Here is a 20586-nt window from a genome sequence, read left to right on the forward strand (position 1 = left end):
CAATTTTAGTAGCCCAGAGAATATTTCAGTTTGCTTTGGCTGTCTTATTCAAAGTAGAACCACTAAATTGGAAGGATTAGAGCACTTTTATGTTGTTAAACCAGTTAATTAACATTTCACCAGGTAGTAGATGATAACTGCAAAATATACGACCCCAGTATTGTAAGGAACAATGTACCTCTTGTCATCTCCTCAAAATCTGAATTGTCTTGTGTATATTTTTTCTGTCATTCTATCTTTCCTTTTTTTGCTCTCTTACTTTGTTTTTCCTTTTCTCCCTTCCCCTCTCTCATTTTATTGGATTATTGGAACAAAAGAAGTATGAAAATAGAAAGATATATGTAAGGGTATATGTGTACATACAAACTAGCCTGCTGGTGGGAAGGAAGGGGAAAAAGAACAAAATAAAAAGTCCGTAGCAGAGAACAAAAGAAAGCTTACAAGGAAGCTAAGTTGGACAGCTCTCAACACAATGCACAGTATTTATTATGTAGGCTTTCTTGAAATGAAAATTTATTGCCGTATATTTTGAATTATCTCTTACATTGTGCTGTGCACATGGCAGTGCTTTTTTTCTTATTTTGTATTTAAGTTTCAATATTTAAGTTTATAGTATGCTTCTTTTTCTTATTGTGTATTTAAGTTTTAATATTTAAGTCTAAAATAAAAAATTAAAAAGATATATCTGAATTTTAAGTTTTTTTCCCCATGTCTTTTTAGGACTGGTAATAGAAATCTTAAAATAGTTGGTTGTAGGAACAGGTACTCCAAAGCGTGTCCTGAAGAATTTGAATGTTCCATACAATATGAATAAAGGTTCTTTGAAAATTTTTATGCTGATAACATAATATCACATAGCTTAGAGGATGTGGATTGGACCTGTAATTTCACCAATTCAGGGAACTCCTTGTTGAGGAAGTTCCCATTACCAATGTTAGTTAATACCTTCTCTCTAACTTAGAGTCCTAAAGAGCTGTCTACTGAGTGATAAAGTGACCTGCCCAGGGTCACATTGCCACCTGTGTCTCAGCAGCAGGATTTAATCCGTATATCCTTGGTTCCAAAGACAGTTTTTCTATTATATCACAATAATAACCTCATTAAGAAAACACTTAAAATAGCTAATATTTTAACTTAAGAGCTTACAAACTGATTTCTTTACATCAGCCCTGCAGGTGGGTTATGAAATTCTAATCTTTATTTTATAGATGGAGAAACTAGGTTCCTGAGTACATGAATTGCCTCCTGGCCATAGCTAGTCTGCCTACCAAAGCCTCTAAACTTTGTTCAGTTTTCTTACTATTAGTCCACTGTAATATAATCAAAATGTTTCAACACGAAAACCACTACATTGTCTTCATTATGCACTAAAGTTTCATTATCACTTTTACTACTTCCTTATTTCTCCAGAGTATTCTGCTCATCTTGGACCTGGGGATCGGTATTTATGAGTTGTCATTAATATTTCAAAACCCCCAAATGTGTGACCGTATTAGTTAGGAAATACTTGTCAATACCATGAAATACTTTCAAATTCAATATTTTCAGATGCTGAATAAAAATCAGTCTTTAGAGTTTGAAGGGCACTCTGGGATCATCTCATCCAATCTATATCTAACCAGGGATCCTTTCTGAAACACAAAGATGGTCATCCAGTGACTGCTTAAAGACCTTCAGTGTGTGTGTGAGATCTAGAGGGTGGGACGAGATGATTATAAGGATTAGGAAGTTTTCCCTTAAATTGAACTTAAATCTGCTTAACTCCATCTTCCATTCTTTGCCCCTAACTCTGCCCACCCTGGCCATTCAACCATTTGTGTTCTCAATCTGCTACATTTTGCTGTCTCACATCCCTCCTTTTTGTCCACAACAGTAGCATGAGAAAGTTTACCAAATGATTTCCTGAAATCCAGGCATAGTGTGTCTATTTCATTCCATCCCTTGATTTACCAGTCTAGTTAACCTATCAAAAAATTGAAATGACTTTGGTCTAATTTGATTTGTTTTGATGAATCCTTGCTAGATTTTAGTCATTACTGCTTCTCTAAATGTTCACAAACTGTCCCCTTTATTAGTGTATTCCAGAATTTTGACAGTAATAAAAGTAAAATTCCCTGGTTTTCAATTTGAAGACTTTACCTTCTTGCCTTTTTTTTTATTGAATATGATGACTTTATTGATGGTACACACTATAGAACTCTAAGCTTCTCTCCCCTACCCAGGGGTGCTTTGGGGCAAAGATGTGAATGGGACATAGGATCCCTAGTATAGGAATGTGGGTTAGGGATGTAGGCTTCCCAGTGGTGGAACTCATTTTTTTGGCTGGGGATGAAGATCCATGGCTTTCCACTTTACTCCTTGGATACAGACCATGAGATTTAGTAAGTGGTCATACCAGGAAATGAGCTTGACAAAATGGCAAAATTGTAATATGTTTCCTTTTCCAGTACTGAAGCATTCTTACTGCTCTCAAGTATTTGAAGAATCATACATGGAGGCTCAGCAATCACATCTACAGATTATTTTAATTCCCCAGGATAGAGTGTACCTGGGCTTGGCAATTTGAAGTTATTGAAGTACTCCAGATGATGTTTTACTGTCTCCTTAGTTATCTTTGGTTTTTATTCCCTTTAACGATTCTCTTCCATCCCTACCTCCTTTGCCATCCCATTCCAAAGATTTCCTCAGCAGGAAAACAAAAAACAACAACCCAGGAACAATATGAGAGATGAATAGTTTAACCTTCTCACTCTTCTACCCTTGTCATCCCATCTACTCCAGGCACTGGTCCTATGACTTTGATCTTCCTCTTGACCATAATGTGTCTAAAACAAACAAATAAACAAAACCAAATCATCCTCTTTATTGACTGTGGCATTCGTTTCCAACCTTGGATCATTCTGGATTTTAGTGCTCTTGGGATTTCTTACATGACTGTACTATTCTTGTATATTTGACTTCAGTTACTTGCCCTTTCGTCTATGTTCTATACATGTCTTTTTAAAAGTTGAGTTGGTTAATAAGTTTCCAATGAAGTCACACAGGTCTCTTTAGGTAGCTTTCTCATTTCTTCCTCATTGAAATAGGTTTTTCTTATACAGGATTTTATTCTTGAGTCACTCTCTTGAATAGCCACTTGCTGTAATACATTAGTCCTGTGGATCCTACCTATCCTTTCTTTGGATCTTTTTGAAATGGGATTTCTCTTATGTCAGATTTTGCATAGATTTTCTTCCTTATGAACTCAGTAGTGGAGTAGTGACTTGACTCCAAGGTAACTATTATTTCTACTTCATCAGTCAGTTCCTTTTCATTGATCAGAATCATGTCCAGAATAGCAGTTCCTTGTCTTTTTAAGGGTCAAGTTATAATTAAGTTCAGAATTTCTTAGCCCATGCGTTTTTAGGGAGAGAAAAGGAGGGTGAATAAACATTTTAAAGCATCTACCATGTGCCAGACACTGTCTCCTCACTTTATAGATATCTCATTTGATCCTCACAACAACCCTAGGAGGTAATTGCTATTATTATCCTCATTTTACAGATGAGGAAACTGATGCAGACAGAGTTTAAGTGACTTGCCCAGAGTCATATAGCTGGTAAGTGTCAAAGGCCAGATTTTAACTCAATTCTTCTGGACTTGAGTCCTAGTACTTTATTGTGCCGCCTTGCTGCCTAGGTAGAGAGAAAAACATGCTCCAGCAGATCTCCGGATAATTGAAGTTTTCTAGCACTACCATTTCTTGCTTCCCTGCTATGTTTATTTTGTTTCTCAAACTTCTCTTCAGATGAGGAAATTCAGTTCAAGAATGCTATACAAAGTCTTGGGGATGCAAAAATAAAATTTGTTTCTTGCGCTCAGGTTGCTTACATCCTACTTTGGGGCATTGGGAGGGAATTGTTTGGTACATGGGATAAACATGATACCAGATAGTATGTGATGGAAGCAAAGGAAGAGATCTTGACAAAATGCTTTAAATTTAAGAATGATGAAAACATATTCAACTGTGGGATCAGTATAGATTTCCTATTCAAGGCAATCCCTTTTAAGCTGAGCCTTTAAGAGATAATCTGAAAGGCAAAAATGAGGAAGGAGCACTTTTTTGGTATGGGGGACATGTTGGAATGTACGAAGAGGATGATGTGAATTTTGGAAACATCTACAACTTCAATTTGGAAAGAATATGAAATACAAAAAGAAGAATAACGTAAGGTAAAGTTGGAAAGTTAGGCTGGCACGTCTAGTGCAGTCCTCTCATTCTATTGATTGTTGAAGTCTTTAAATGCCAGGATAAAGAATTTGCCTTTTGGAACTGGTGTGCTGATGAAAGCTTTTGAACAGGCTGTTTTTTAGGAAGATATTTTGGCTAGTATATGAAAAATGATCTGGATATAGGTGAAGACAGGAAACAGGAATCTATTATAGTAGTCTAAACAGTAATAAAATTGTGGAGAGGCAATCAGTAGGATTTAGCATCAGTAGGATGTGGGGGGGGGGGGCATGAGAGAAAAGTACAAGTCAGTAATGATGGCAAGGTGACCTTATGGCATCAACTCAGATAGGACCATTGTAAGAGGGGCAGATTTAGGAAAGAAGATGAATGCAGATTGCACATGTTGAATTTGAGTTGCTAGAGGAATACACAGTTGGAAATATCTAGTAGGCATTTGGAAATGTAGGACTGAAGTGTGGAGAGAGCATAAAAGTGTATATGTAGATTTAAAAGACATCTTTTTTCTTCCTTGTATGGTTCTATCTGCTACATAACTACTTTTCAAATGTAGCTACATTGCTACTTTAAAGTATTGATTTAGAAGTGATATAGAAGTGTATAGAAGTGATTGAACTGAAAAGAACAAAATTAGATGAAGAGGCACACACAGTCTCGGGTGGAAGGAAGATGACTGTAAGGGACCTGTTAAGTGGGTTGGAAGATGATCAGGATGGTGAAGTATAGAAGCCCAGGGTAGAACTCAGAAAGGTGTAGTGACTTGAGGTTACTTAGCTAGTGAGCCGTAGAACCTCAGTCTTTTGTCTCCAAGTCCCTTGCTCTTTCCACTCTGTCTTGAAAAAGCGAATATATGCTAATATTCAGAGTTGCAATCTAGAAGAGGTAATTAAGTTATTTTGTGCATCTCCAAAGGGTGAAACTAGGACAAATGGGGAGAAGTTAGAAACGGGGCAGGTTTTGATTTGATAGAACGAATATATCTGTCTGGATATCTGGCAATGTCTTTCACAAAGGAATGAACTTCCAATAGTTGGACTAATTTCTTATGTTTTGCATGGTGCTACCTAGTTACAAAGTGCTTTGGCTAAGGCCCATGAGATGGTAAGTAATAGTAATAGTCCTGTTTTAGAGAGAAGGGGATTGAGGCTCTCACAAATAAAGTCACTCATAAGCAAGCCTTTGAGCTTATGAAATTAATTGTAGATCAAATCTAGGTATTCTTGTTTACTACTACTACCTCTAGCTAGCATTTATATAGCACTTTAAGGTTTACAAAGTACTTTAAATATTATCTCATTTTCTCCTAATTACATTGGGAGGCAGGTGCTATTTTTATTACAATTTTGTGGAAGAGGAAACTAAGGTCCAAAAAAGGGTAGTGATTTGCCCAGGATCACATAGTAAGTGCCTGAGGCAAGATTTTAATTTGGGTTTTCCTGATTCCAAATCCTGCACTCCAGGCAGGGGTCCATCTAGTGGCATAAGCAAAGGTTGTCTGAATATATGTCAGGGATGTGGCTGAAGACATTGCAGAATAGGAAGAGACTTTGGTCTAGCTGACCCCTGAAGTTCCCTTCAATTCCAAAAGTTGAAGAGGAATTTAGAGGTCATTTAGTCCAATGCCTTCATTTTATAGATAATAAAACTGAAGCCCAAGTGATTTGGCCGAAGTCACACAGTTGGTAGTAAACCCCTGAGCCAAGATTCTGTGATTCCAAATCTAGTGTTTTCTATATCTTACTAACCCTCTCTATTGAATACAAAGCATTATATAATTAATTATTAATAATAAGTATTTAAGAGTATCTTTTAAATAGATTATCAGGTCTCTAATTTCTAATGTTAATTTCACATCAGTCTGCATCAGTAGAGGGAGTTTCCACACCTGGTGTTCTCTACGCTATTGAAACCACAAATCTGGTCCCCAAAAGTTTCGTTTTGAATATAATAGTTCTAGTGTGACATTGTTACTGAATTATCTGCATATTTTTCTCTGTACCTCCTTATGTGGAGAAGAAAATTAAGAAATATGTTTTTTATTAAATCTTTTCTCCCCCTCCTCCCCTTCCTTTTCTTTCCCCTAACACATAGTTCCTTTTCTGCTTTGAAACAGCAACTGAGCTACCAGCAAAAAGGCTTATTTAAACAGAAAGTATTTTGTTTTTCTGGGGCATGTAGGAGCTTAAATTGAAGCCACATGCTTTTGAAGGAAGTTGGGATAGAGAATCGATTGTAAATATTTGTTCTGCTAACCTGGCCTGGCAGCTTCTCACCTTATCTTTGTCTTTTTCTCACCTTCTTTGGACTTTTGCCCTTCCTCCCTACCTCAGTATACTTCTTTTCTTTCCTGTGTCCTCCTTCCCCATTCCTCTGGTGAATGTAAGCTTCTTGGGGGCTGGGGCTGTTTTGTTTTCGTCCTTGTATCTCTAGTGTGTAGCACCTTACCTGGCCTATAGTAGGCACTCTACCAATGCTTCTTTAAATTGAATTGAATAGGAAGACTTTGATATTCTTATGTAATTGCCTGAGTCTTCTTCCCTGAGTTCAAAGGCTCTTGAAGAAACTTGAAAGAAAAGAAATCATTACCTTTTAGTCACTTACATATCATATTCCCGATTTTTCTCCCTCTTTTTGTTGTTGGAGTTCTGCCACTGGTTACTATAGATAAGTCTGCTCTTTAGAAAACAGAGGTAAGAGTTAACGAATGTTCTTCAGGGTAGAGGTGGACCAGGATCCCTGATCCCTATTCATTTATAACTTATTTCCTTATAATCTGCAACCCCTCCCCCCGACCTTATGGTAGAAGTACCAAGGAGAAATTGTGTAAGTATAGTATTAGTAGTATAGAAAGATTGCAGACAGAAAAAATAAAAAAGTGCTAGATCCTAAAACTCTCAATGTATAATGTTTTATAATTCAGTGCCTCTAAAGTTAGTATTTGTTTGTTTATTATCTTCTTTACTCCTGTTTTTAAAAAGAATCACCCTAGTTTTTCTTGGATCCATTTCAGTGTGGATCACATCTGTGACTGGTCTATCTTTAGGCCATAGTAAAGAATTCTAGTATGTGTTTAATCTCTAAGTAACACTTATTTTTGTCAAGAGTTATATGTTTTCCAGTTTTTGAAATGGAAGATAAAATCAGTTAGGGTTGGTTATCAACTAGGAATTAAGTCAAATATTCTGAAGGTTTTTTTTTTGTCTTTTGTTAAGACGAACAAAGCATTCAACATACACAGGAAAGTTTATGTATAACATTCACATCTTCAAAACTTACAATGTAAATTGTTATTTAAAAAAATTATATTTATGGATTCATCCCTAATACCTCACTTTGAATGCTTCATTGGGCCTGTAGATAAGCTTAGTTCTTGAAGGCTGTGCCTATAGAGCACAAACTTTGGTAGATTCTATCAAACAAAAAAGGCTTCTGGAACATGTCAGTGACAGGTCCACACAATTTGTAGAGGCTTTGAACCAGATTGATTGCAGGGTGTTGGATTTTTTGGTCTCAGAGACTCTACCAAGTTGTGGAAGTTTTGCAGTTGAAGGTAGGACCCACACTGATAAAATCACAAATCCTTGAAATATCTATGAATTTATTCTAACTAATTTCTTCCACGTAGCTAGAACTCATCATTCTATACTTGCTTACTGTTTCGCAGCAAGTCCTTTAGACAAGAGACAGAATCTATTCTAAATCATGGCTTTGTTTCATCTGTATGCCAGTTCACCTTTGCTTTATCTTCCTTGCAGTATTTATCCCCCCTCCCCCATCTTTGATTTTCCCATTGCTTTTATTTTTCAGACCCTCATGTGTAGTGGAAAAGAAGAAGAATTATTAGAGTGACATCTTTTCTTTACTACTACACATTTACTCATAAACCTTTCCCCTTACACCTTCTTTTCACATAGTATAGAACACATTAGTGTGTTTGTTCAATAGTCAGGCAGTTTGAAGAGATGGAAGCCAAGGGCTCCATATATGCTCATTCCATTGGGAAGGCCATGCTTATTGAATTTTAGGTATTCCAAGAAGTTCCGGTCAGCTGACAAGGACCTCTCCTCACAGTGTCAGAACTGTGGTGATGATGAGAGTAATGCAACTAACAGATAGTACTGGTATGTAACCACTTATTTTGCATGTTTAATTCACCAGAAAACTATATGGACTACAGGAGTAAATTATATTTTGAAAAACATATCAGAAGAAACATTTGCATGTCTTGAAAGTGGTTGTGATGTACTGGTAAAAGAGAGCTTGTACAGAATAAAACCTTTTTAAAGTCCAAATTCTGTGATGTCCAATGTACTTCTAACATTAAAAATTATTTCTAGTTTGGTTTCAAACTAATTTGGTTGCAAGTTGACTATTGGTGAATTTCTCTGTACCTTCTTTTTCATAGTGATAGTCTTATCATTCTTAGTGAAGTATGAAGCCATAAGTGTTATATAGCTTTCTAATTATCTTGTGATATGGGTCTATCTTATTTATTTAATTTTTACTTGAATTCTTTAAAATCTGCCCTTATCTGAAACTAAATCACTATATTAGAAAAATATCAGCCCAACTAGTATTTTTCTGTTCATGATGTTTTTCATTTCATTGTAATAGATCTGCTTTAAAGCAGAGTTAAATCTTTAAAAGAATATCATAATTTTAACGCAGTTCTCTCATGTTTGTTCTAAGCTCATTCTTTTTGTTATTGGTAGATGATAATATGGTTTTTCTCTACCATTGTATAACAGTTTGTTTTGCTCTTATAGCTGGTGAGATCATTACTTCTTTCAGAATAGACAGGTTGCTGCTTTTGCTCATATAGAGTAATCATGTAGTTTTTATATTTGATGGGAATATTTTAAACATTTGTTTCAGCTTTTATCAGAAGGAATTTTGTATAATTTTCAAATAATGTTGTTGTAAATTAGTGTATTTGTACTGTTACTAGAAATCTTAATTAGCATTTGCAATTTTTTAAGCTCTTTGAATAAATTTATTTTATTCTTTATCATGCATAATCTGATTCTTTTGATTTTATCAAAGTAAAAAAAAAGGCATAGGGCATAGATCTAGGAATGTTACTGTTGTTATAACATTTATATATTATATATTTTAAATGTATTCCATGGCTGTTTTTAAGGTTACCTCAAAGATATAATTTCTTTTTTCATACTATATATTTTTTAGAAATGTATGAAAAATTACAGGATAGCTTTTAATGTAGACATATATTTTGTAAATCATTAGTATTGCCAGATTTGATATAATTGTGAATAGTTTATGGTGTGTCTAACACTAATTGATGAATACAGCTTCTTCATATTGTAGGTGATCTCAATAGTTAACCAGAGGTCATAGAACAAGATAGATCTGGGATTATTCTTATTTACTAGCCCTGTGAATTATCATTGTCATTCTGTTAATAACAATTGTAATAATAATAATAATAATAATATATGTAACTGGTTAATTAAGTGAAATGTAGCATAAAAGTAAATTCAGATTTTTCCTCTTTTGTAAATTCCTGCTATTAAAAGAAAATGTTTCATACAACATTGAAATCAGAAATGTATGAAATAGTAACTAATTGCATCATATGCTTTTTCCCCCATAGAAAAATTGGAGGCTCCACCACCTTCCCAGGCACAGCTGAGATATGGTAATAGTTCTATAAGTGTCGAATATGTATCTTTTAAATTCTAATGGTTTTATTCTTCAGTAGTAGAAGGGATATTAGTGAATTAAATATATGCTATGTATATGACAGCAGGATATGTACTTATTGTACTGATGTACAAGGTCTGTAATCCTTGTTAAGAAATATCACAAAATTTTGAGTTAATTATTGAATATTAATATAACAGGAACTATTACTGAATTATTGAATGGCTATTTTTCTAAAGGATATTAAAGCATTCCTTATGATATAAATATGATATAAATGAAATTCATTTATTACGCAACTAAATAAAAGGGTAATGGAGTACAGTCCTTTGTTACATAGACATTCCATCTCTTAGCTCTGTGCTTTTGCATAGGTAGTCCCCTTTGCCTGGAATGCTCTCCTTCCTCACATTTGCCTGGTAGAATTTCCAGTTTCCTTCAAAGAATAGTTTAGGTGTTACTTCAATTTGTCCACAAATAAGCATTCATTAAGTGTCTATGATGTTCTAAGGCACTGTACTAAGTACCAGGGATACAAAGGGAGGCCAAAGACAGTCCCTGCCCTCCAGGAGCTCATATTCTGATGGAGGAGACAATAATCCAACAAATATGTACAGACCAGCTATATATGAGGTAAATGGGAAGTAGTTAAAGAGAGGAGGCACTAGAATTAAAAGGGGTTAGAAAGGTTCCTGTAAGAAGGTGGGATTTCATCAGCAACATTTTGTGATGACCAACTACGAATGACAGTTCTTCTTAGCAATGCAATTATCCAAGACAAGTACGAAGGACTCCACTAAGGAAAATGCTGTCTACATCCAGATAAAGAGCTGATGAACTCAGTGCAGATTGAAGCGTATTTTTTTCTCTTTATTCTTTCTCATGGTCTTTTCCCCCTTTTGATCTGTTTCTTCTTTCACAGCTTTGACTAATATGGAAGTATTTTTACATGGTAGCACATGTACAAACTGTATGAAAAACTGCCCACCATTTTCAGAAGAGGGGAGGGGGGAGGGAGGGAGAAAAATTTGTAACTCAGAATCTTGTAAAAATGAATGCTAAAAATTTTCTTGACATGTAATTGGGGAAAAATAAAATATTATTTAAAAAGGTGGGATTTTAGTTAGGATTTGAAGGAAGCCAGGATGAGGGAGAGCATGGTAGGCATTAGGGGACAGCCAGAAAAAAATGCCTGGAGCTGAGATGGAATATCTTGTTTGTAGACTAGAAAGGAAGCCAATGTCACTGGATTAAAGAGTATGTACTGGGGAGTAAAGTGTAAGAAGACTGGAAAAGTAGGTTATAGAGAGCTCTTAATGCCAAAAAGAGGATTTTGTATTTGGGAGCCATTGGAGTTTATTAGGAGAGTGACATGGCTGGTCCTGCACTTTAGGAAAATTACTTTGGCAGCTGAATGGAGGATGTATTGGAGTGGGAAAGACACTTGTGGCAAGTGTACACACTGGTAGGCTATTACAGTATTGTAGTCCAAGTATGAGGTGATGAGGGCCTGCACCAGGGTGGTGGTGGTAGCAGGGGAGAGAAGGGGATGTAATTGAGAGATGTTACAAAGGTGAAATCAACAGGCCTTGGTAATAGATCGTATGGGGGTGGGGTGAGAGATAATGAGGAGTCGAGGATGACTCCTATATTGTAAACTGGGAATGTGGAAGGATTGTGGTGCTCCTGACAGTAATAGGAAAGTTTAGAAGTAGAGAGGGTTTGGGGGGAAAGATAAAGAGTTCAGTTAAGTTTAATGTTGAGTTTAAGATGTCTACCTGGACATCTAGCTTGAAATGTCTAAAAGGCAGTTGGAGATAGGAGATTGGAGGCAGGATGGGTAGATTTGAGAATCATCAGCATAGAGATGGTAACTAAATTTATGGGAGATGATGAGATCACCAAGTGAAGTAGTATAGAGGGAGAAGAGCAGAGAGTTCAGGATAGAACTTGGGGGGACACCTATGGTGAGATAATGTTGTCTGGATGATGACCCAGCAGAGGAAACTGAGGAGTGGTCAGAAAGGTAGCAGGAAAACCAGGAGAGAGATTCCCTTCTACTGGAGACCTTTTTTGATATCTACCTCTCCCCTAAGTGTTAGTGCTCTCTGCTCCCCACCCCCATTACTTTGTATTTACTCTTTTCTATATTTTGTGTACACTTATTGGTATACAAGTTGTCTTCATACCCTCTTCCTTCCTTCCCTTCCCTTCCCTTGCATGTAAGCTTAAAGGCAGGTTTTTTTTTGTCTTCAGGGTCTAATACTGTTCTAACACATAATAGATGCTCAATAAATCACAATTGAATTAAATAAGATATGATATGGCAGCCCTAATTCTTTTTTCCCTTTTCCTTATCTCTCTCCTATTCTTCCATAAATTTTTTTTTTTACCAAAATGTCTAACTACCTTATTTTTAAAAGTAACAAGGAAATACTTTCCCCAAACATTTTGTACTTTATCTTATTTTGTATCATTAACAAAACTTAAACTTCTGTTAAAGGACAACCATCTTGATTAGTAAATATAAAGATATTGTATAGTTAAGATTTCAAAGCCACCCTTTGCTATTTTGCTTGAGGGTAGTTCTGATTCCATTTTAGATAAATCTTGACTTACTGATCCTTTCTTAAAAATTTAAAATAGATTTTTATTGGTATCTTTTTTTTTAATAACACCTTGATTTTCTCCTGTTTACCCTTTTCCACTCTCCCAGAGAGACATCCTTTATACCAAAAATTTTTTCATTAAATGTTAAGATATGTATTTGTAACTATTATAACGCTATCTTGGAGATTCAGATTAAAGCACAAATTATAAAATATCCCATATAAGGCAGTTTCATCTAGCTCCATAAATTTGATCATTGCATCATGTGGGCCTCATCTCTATATAATGAGATATTTTTCATGAAATGTTTGGGGATTTTAGTATATGCTTTGGTACTGCTGATATAGTTAGTACAATGTATTAGTGCTTAATTGTCAGTGACTAAATAAATTTATTTTGTTCTTTTTTATAAGAACTGTAGTTGTCTTTGTTGTCCTGTCTTAAGTTCATCTGTCAGTCTCTTTTTCTGTCCTCCCTCCTGAACCTGTCACTCATTTCTAGCCCAACTTGGATACTTCTCCCTCTCAACCCTTCCTCCCCTCTCCGGTAAGATTCAGTTGAAGGAACTGTAGAAATAGGAAAAAGGGATTAAAGTTTCAAAGTAGCAAACTTAAATTTGAAATAAAGAAAAACTAATAAGAATTAGAGCTGGTCCCAAAGTAGAATGGGCCTCCTTCTCAGGGAATGGCTTTCTTCTTGTTGGAGATTTCAGACAGAGGCTGGCTGACCACTTTTCTGGTGTGTTGTAGGATGTGTTCTTTTTTTGGATAATAGTTTGGACTAGATGGACTCTGAGTTTTCTTCTAGCTTTTAATTCAGTGATTTTGAGTATTCTCATTTATAACATTATGGATTTCTTAAAATATTTATACTGAAGTATTGAGTCTAGTTAAGGAAGATGAATGATTAATGGACCAAAGCTGAGTTAATTTATATTTCTGTAACTGAAAGAATCTTTCCCACTGCTTTGGAAGTTTGCTATGTTGTTTATTAAGTTTTTATCATCTCTGTCAGCTCTTGGTATAATTAAACATTCTGCTTAACTAAAGTATATTTTCCTGTAATTTCTACCTTAATCAGATCATGAGAAGTAGAATATGAGAAGAAATCATAGTTAGTTTATGATTCACTGTTTTTTTCTTGTCCTTAAAATCTTTGGTAGTGGCCATGAGTATGAAGTTCTCTTTATCATATTTGTATTTAGCCAAAAAAGATTTCCTTTTTTGGTACAAAGCTTACCACAGTGAAAGCTGGCATACAGGATCCTGTTAACCTTGAGTTAACAGGAGTTAACAAGAGTCCTAAGAGCATTAAAACACACTACAGAACTTCTTTGGCTATCTTTTGGCTTTGCTTTGTAATTAAGGGTTTTTACAGTAATTTTATGTAATGTCGTTAATTGAACCCATATACTAGCTGCTCCTTGACATATGCTATCCTGTAAAAATTTGTTTCAATGGGTTACTCTTGACAATTGTCCCTTGATGTTAAATCTTTAGGAAAAACAACAAATTAAGACATTGTGAATTTAGAGGTTTTTTTTCCTTTATTGATCAGAGAGCCCCAATATAACTCCTGTTCTGTTATAGTTTTTGTAAGTTGAATAATACAAACTTCTGTGGAATATTAGAAAGATAGGTATGGCATAGTGGAAAGAACACACTGTTAGATGTTTAAAATCTTGTCCCTGAAACTTACTAGCTATATGATCTTGGACAAGTCATCTCATTTCCCTGCACCTCAGTTTCCTCATTTGCAAAATGAAGGGTTTTAGAATAGATGGCTTCTGAGGCCACTTCTTGATGAGTGATTTTATGATCACCCTCTAAGTGGGTGTTTGTTTACATTGGATAGGCCTTAAAACCAGCTTCAGATTAAGGTGACATCTCTATTGTTGCTACCTTTGGTAGGGATCGGATTTATTTCCCTTTAAATAGAATAGTACTTGCTCTAGTGTAAATTGAGAGAAAAATTACATATTTGGAAGGTCAATGTTTATGACTCGTGTGAAGTTATCAGTCTCTCTTGATATTTTGAATATTCTTTGTTTACCAGAATCATTTTACTTGGGTTTACTGATTTGGTGAGTTATCACTTATTAATAAAGCTTATATTTTTTCTAATTTTGAAATTGATTTAACTGTATCTTTATGCATGAGAGAGAAACAGGTTAGTTCTAGTAGCATTGTGACCAGGTCAAACATGGAAAAGATATTTGTTATTTTTATTTCTTTCTCTTTAGGTGTGTACCTGTTATTGTTTATATCAGTATAAAACACACAATCATAGTAAATATTTTTTATGTATTATATGCAGTGTTTAGAAAAGTTTGGAGCTTTAAGTATTGTTTGTGCTTAATTACTGTTTCATTCTGGGAATGATAGAAATGTTGTATTAAACATGAGCTCCATGAGTTTCAAGGACTTTTGGGACTTGACCATATGTTTTTCTTTTTTTTTTCCTTTTTTTGTGCTAAAGTTGTGGCAGCCTTAAACTATATAAGGTATTTATTGCTTTTCTGTTTTTTTGATGTTTTTCAGTATTCATCCACAATGCATTACCTTTCGTAGGGTTTGGCTTTTTGGATAATGCAATTATGATTGTTGCAGTAAGTTCCTTTTTTTCCCCCCCACTTCTTATTTAGTAAAGGAATTAATATGATCTTAAACATTTTCTTGTTTATTCATATATGAAATTTTAGTTTATGTATTGAAAAATATTATTTTATTTATTAGAAACTGTTGCCTTAGTTAAATTTTAAGAAATGATTCAGAGGAAACATTTCACAATGTAAGATGCAGCATTGATTATATCAGCAATTTGGATTAATTAGGTTTATATTTTCAGTTACTTATTATGTTATTCAGACTTATTTTGAATAGAGAAAACAACTCAAATGTATATATGTATATACTATGCATATATGTATATATATGCATAAATGTACATATATATTTTCTGATATTCTTTAGAAGTATATACAAATAATTCCCAGTTTACAAACAGGTTTGTATTTTAAAAATTTGTACATTTTCCCTTAAAGCATTTTACATGACCTTACTTGACCTCATTTTATTTTCATAACTCTTGAGGTACTACAAATATTATCCCCATTTTATAGATGAGGAACCGGAGATTCAAGGAAATTAAGTGACAATCCATAGTCATATAGCTAGTAAGCATTGGAGATAGTATTTGAACCCTGGTCTCTCCAGTGATTCAGGTTAGTACTCTTTTCCATCATAAAATCCCATCTCTAAAAGTTAATAGGAAGAAGAGGTTGTAGTTTTGGGATTGATTAGCATTTATTAAAAAGTGAGCAGAAATGAACTTGGTAGTAGAGAATTAAAAGAAATTAAAGAAAATTTTAAAAAGAAAACATATTCCTTATGCTTTTGAGAGGGAAAGAAGGGAATGAATTAAATTTTTCAGTTCCCTAAGGTATAATGGAACATATTAAATAATATTAATAGCAGTAATTGGTATAGCATTTAATAATACACTTTTTAGCCATAGTGTTTTGTGCTTGCAATCCTCCTTATCTAAAGAGATTCATAATTGTGACTTCTCAGTGTTAATAGTAACCCAAAGAGAAAATTGAGGGTTTACCAGAAAAAATCTAGACAAAATGGAGAGCCTAAAAGATTGGAGTAATATACATGAGGTGTAGCAATGTATTTGATTCCTAAAGCATAATTTTTAAAAGTCCAGTCATTTGAAAATAATGCCTATTTGATATTTATATACATTTATGTATTTATATATTAAATATATATTATATATTAGAACAGAATTTACTATGTAGTGTTGCTCACTCTTATGTCTAAATATAACTCATTATATTACGTAGTTAATGCCTTATAGTATTGAAATAGTACATAATTAACTATTTCCATGATGAATAGCTGATTACAAAATTAATTTAACATGCACACATATATAGCAGATCATATGGATTTATTCTTTTTTTGTGGCAAATAACATCATGACTTCATTATTTTATTCTAAATAAATTCCCTGAACATCTTATTTGTCTACTTAAATGTTTATAACAAACACAGTCTGAAGCTGAAGATAATTTTTTTGGGAATATTTAACATTTCAGATTATCCATATATTGTTTCTGTAATTATGACAATTGGCTGAATTTATAAGCCTGAGACAAATTTCCTATAGCAAAAAGTACTTCATTGAATTATGTTTACATATTTAATACTGTGATGTTTGTCTCCAATATCATAGCAAAAAAGTAAAGAAACACTTTATTATTTTGCATAGTGCAAGGAGGATGATTAGAGGGTAACTAACTTGAAAGAAAATTCATCTCCTAATAGCAACAGCTAAAACTAATATGGAACATCCTGCATAGTTTCTCCTCAAACCAAAAAAGAAAAGCTATTACTGGGGAATTCTTGTAGCGATAAACAAAAAGGAGGTGTTCTTGCTTTATCTTATTGCTACTTTGTAGAACTGCCGTGCATTGAATGTTAATTCCTTGGATTAATTGTGTTATAGAAATAGAAGAATTTACAAGATTCCTAATTTTCTCCTTCCCTGTTTCACTGGGCGCTTGAGGTCCCTTAGCTCCCTGGGGTAAATTCCCTACTATTTGCTTCCCCAGCTGTATTTATGTCAGAATTCCTGGTCAGAAGTCTGCAAATATACCTGGACTAGGATCTAGCCTGTATGGTGTAAAGCTTTGGCTTATATGAAGATTTCCTCATATGGCTCCCTATCCCATCTTTATATTATCCAACAGCTTCTTTCTTGCATCATTTTTATATGTACTTAGTATTGGATCATATTTCATCCAGTTTTGTTATGATGGACGTAAGCAAAACTTTGAAATACTTAAATATAATTTAAGTTGGGTTTCAACAATTATCTAGCAGCTATATTTAAATTGTCCCCAAAATTGTCTTTTGCTCTATTTGGGAATTTTCCACCTCTATTTATTGCTATTTAGAAAACAAATAAGTCTCTTATGTGAAACTGAGTTAGCAGCTATTTGAAAAATAATTTTATTTACGTTTTCCCCTCAGACTTCACCAGTGTTATACCCGCCTTTCATTGCTTGCAAAGAAGCAATAAATGTTTTTTTTATTTCCCTGAAGCTTCTAGTCATTTCTCTTTTACATTAGTACCCAAGTTACTTTTCACCTTTAGCAGATTAAAATACTTAGCATTCATTTGGTTTTTTTTTGCCTGTATTTTCCTTTTTTCTTTTCTGAATTTACTTCTTTGAAAATTTACTTTGGTTACCATTTTGTAATTAAAAGTACCTGGTAAGCTTTTTACACATCTGCTTGTTTGGGGCACACGTATAGCAAGTATTAAATATTATAGCGGTAAAACAAAGATGTCCTGCAGGAAAAAAAACAAAACAAAACAAACTTAGGTAAAATGATTTGACTGTTCTTCCTTCAATTGTGTGAAAAATTTCTGACAGGTAGCTCAATATTCCCTTATGCCAGAGAGTAATATTTTTCAGAAACAGGATTAGAGGTTTCTAAATCTTCTCTTCCTTCTCAGACAAGAGTGAATGTGAAAGACTGGGAGGCCAGTCATCTTGACTGAAGTGTCGCAGAGTGATTGGATTGGAAAATGAGAAGCTGGGATTTACTTTCCAGTTTTACATAAGCAATCCCAGTTGAATAATTTAGTACATTGTTGCCCCAGGTCCCTCATCTCTAAAATGGAGGTAGTAATATCTAGGCCCTTTTCTTCTTTGGAGGAATAATGAAAATTCTATAAAATACCTTTGAATTCCTTGGATTAAATGTGTTATAGAAATAAAAGAGGACTTTGTCTTATGCTATAGATTTATTGGCTCAAATATTGCTAATTCTCTTTGTAAATGAGTCATCTAACCCCAAATTGTCTAAAATTTTATACTTGAATTATTAAAATTATTAATATTAAAGGATAATTTGGGGGGAACTCTAATTGTAGGGGTCCCTAGGAAATAAATGTCTATTTAAGTCTTTTAGTAGAAAGCAAATTCAAAAAGAGTCACCATTCAACATTGAAATTATATATGAGCAAGTATTCCCTTAGTTCAAGGATTTTCTAAACTATCTTTCTCTGTAAAATATGTCTGATTTTGTTTAATATCTATAGTAGAGTATATTCCTCCCCCCCGCAAAGAATAAAACCTAACTTTAACTAAAATATCTTCTGAGGTCACCTCTGCTATATGTTTTATGTAATATGAAACTATATGTTAGAAATCTCTGCTATAAGAATTTTTTGATGTTGTTATTGTACAATGTTTAATACTGTAATAATAAGATAATCAATATATCTATTTTCAGTATAAAGTTTTATGGTTTTCTATGTTTTATTTTTAAACTTCATTTTAAAATATTAAAAATGTATTTTTCTTATTTTTCATTTTTAGGGAACCCAAATAGAGATGTCTATTGGAATTATTTTTGGGATTTCAACTATGGCAGGCAAGTAATATAAATAAAAGGTCCTTATCTTAACTGTTTATGCCCTGAAGGTTTTTTCTTCAAAATTCTTATTGAGAAAGATAATTTGTTCTAATAGATCTTGCCTTTGAAGTGTCTCTTAAAATAGGAATTATTTATTCTTTGCCACTTTGTGTTTATGTAGTACCTTTCTCAGGAGCTCAAAACATTTTACTATATTTCACTCCTGGGCAATATATTTAACCCATTGAGCATCCCCTTTGACTTGCTTAGGTTGCACCTTTCTCTCACTTATCTTCCCTTCACCTTCTCTGCAACACAATTTGTCTTTAATAAAGACTTAACACTTTATAACATTTTTGGTTACAAAGTCTTTTATTTATATTCTTACACGTAAAACCCTATGAAATAAGTAGTGAGAATAGTATTTTTCTATTCTGAGGCCCATAAGTTGACTTGCTCAGAATAATTCAGCTAAGTGGCAGAAATCTTCTGACTACATGTCTATAGTCTTTCTGCTATATCACACTTAATTTGCAGTTAAGTAGAAAATTAGAGACAAAAGGGACAAAGTACCATAAAATATAATTTTTTTTCCCATTACCACGACCTTTCCATTTTTGGTGGTGAGACTTATGGTTGCTATCTTTATTACAATGAAGGCAGATAATGAAGATTCAATTCAGCAAATTCATTTCAGTTCAACAAAATCAATTTCTACTGTGTGTGAGACCAACCTTACAGTTTGGAAGACTGGGTTTAAATCTTATCTCTGATACATATTGGCTGTGTAACCATGGGGAAGTCATTTAAAGTTTTAGTTTGCTAGAAAATTCTTGAAGAATAGGTTATGACTTGGTTGCCAGTCTTCATTAGTGGAGTTTCTAGAACTTTTCTATACAAGTCTGGACCAAAAAAAAAAATATAAGATACTCTGCTAGGTGATTGGGTTACAAAAATAAATACAATACAGACACCATTCTTAAAGTGATTAAAATCCAATTTAGAGAAAAAATATAAATTTTGATTTGGAAGAATATAATCAGGGTAGAGAAGGGGTTCAGGCAGTATACTCTGAGAAGGTTTTATTCAGTAAGTAACAGAGAGCCACTGGAGGACTTTGATTAGGGGGAATGACCAGAAAGGTCCACTAGGAAGATTATTTTGGAAGTGGTATTAAGGAGTAAATTGGAGAAAAGGTAGACTGGAACTAGGAAAATTATTTAATAGTCTAATGAGTAGGTAGTAAGGGATGAAGACTTGAATTAAGATGGTTGCCATGCTAGTGGAAAGAAAGGGATGGAGGAAGAAGATATTAAAAAAAATTAACAGGACATGACAATCGACTGGTTATATGGGGCAAAGGAGAAGGAAGAATTAAAAGTGACTGAGGTTTTGCTCTTGGATGATTGGAAGAGTAGTGGTATACAGGGGATCATAGATCTGGAATGGGAAGAAACCTCAGAGGCCACCTACTCCAATTTCCTCCTTTACACATGAAGAAACTGAGGCCCAGGGAGGTTAAATGACTTTACCAAGGTCTCCCAGATAAGAATGTTAGAGGCAAGGTTTCAATCATAGTCTCAGATTTTAGAGTTGGTGCCTTTCTCACTATATTATGGTAATACTGACTGGAATTGAAAAATT

General features: G+C 34.0%; 1 protein-coding gene across 3 annotated transcripts in view; it reads left to right on the forward strand.

The window, feature by feature from the left end:
* TMEM65 (transmembrane protein 65) overlaps positions 1-20586 on the forward strand; it is a 56870-nt gene that overhangs the window by 24869 nt on the left and 11415 nt on the right. For all 3 annotated transcript variants that reach the window (XM_036741692.1, XM_036741693.1, XM_036741694.1), the window contains 3 exons: positions 9846-9890; positions 15046-15113; positions 18906-18960. In XM_036741692.1, the coding sequence (XP_036597587.1) occupies positions 9846-9890; positions 15046-15113; positions 18906-18960 (168 nt within the window). The remainder of the gene's footprint in view (positions 1-9845; positions 9891-15045; positions 15114-18905; positions 18961-20586) is intronic.

Source organism: Trichosurus vulpecula, chromosome 1, assembly GCF_011100635.1.
Source record: "Trichosurus vulpecula isolate mTriVul1 chromosome 1, mTriVul1.pri, whole genome shotgun sequence".
In the NCBI taxonomy this organism is placed as follows: Eukaryota; Metazoa; Chordata; class Mammalia; order Diprotodontia; family Phalangeridae; genus Trichosurus; species Trichosurus vulpecula.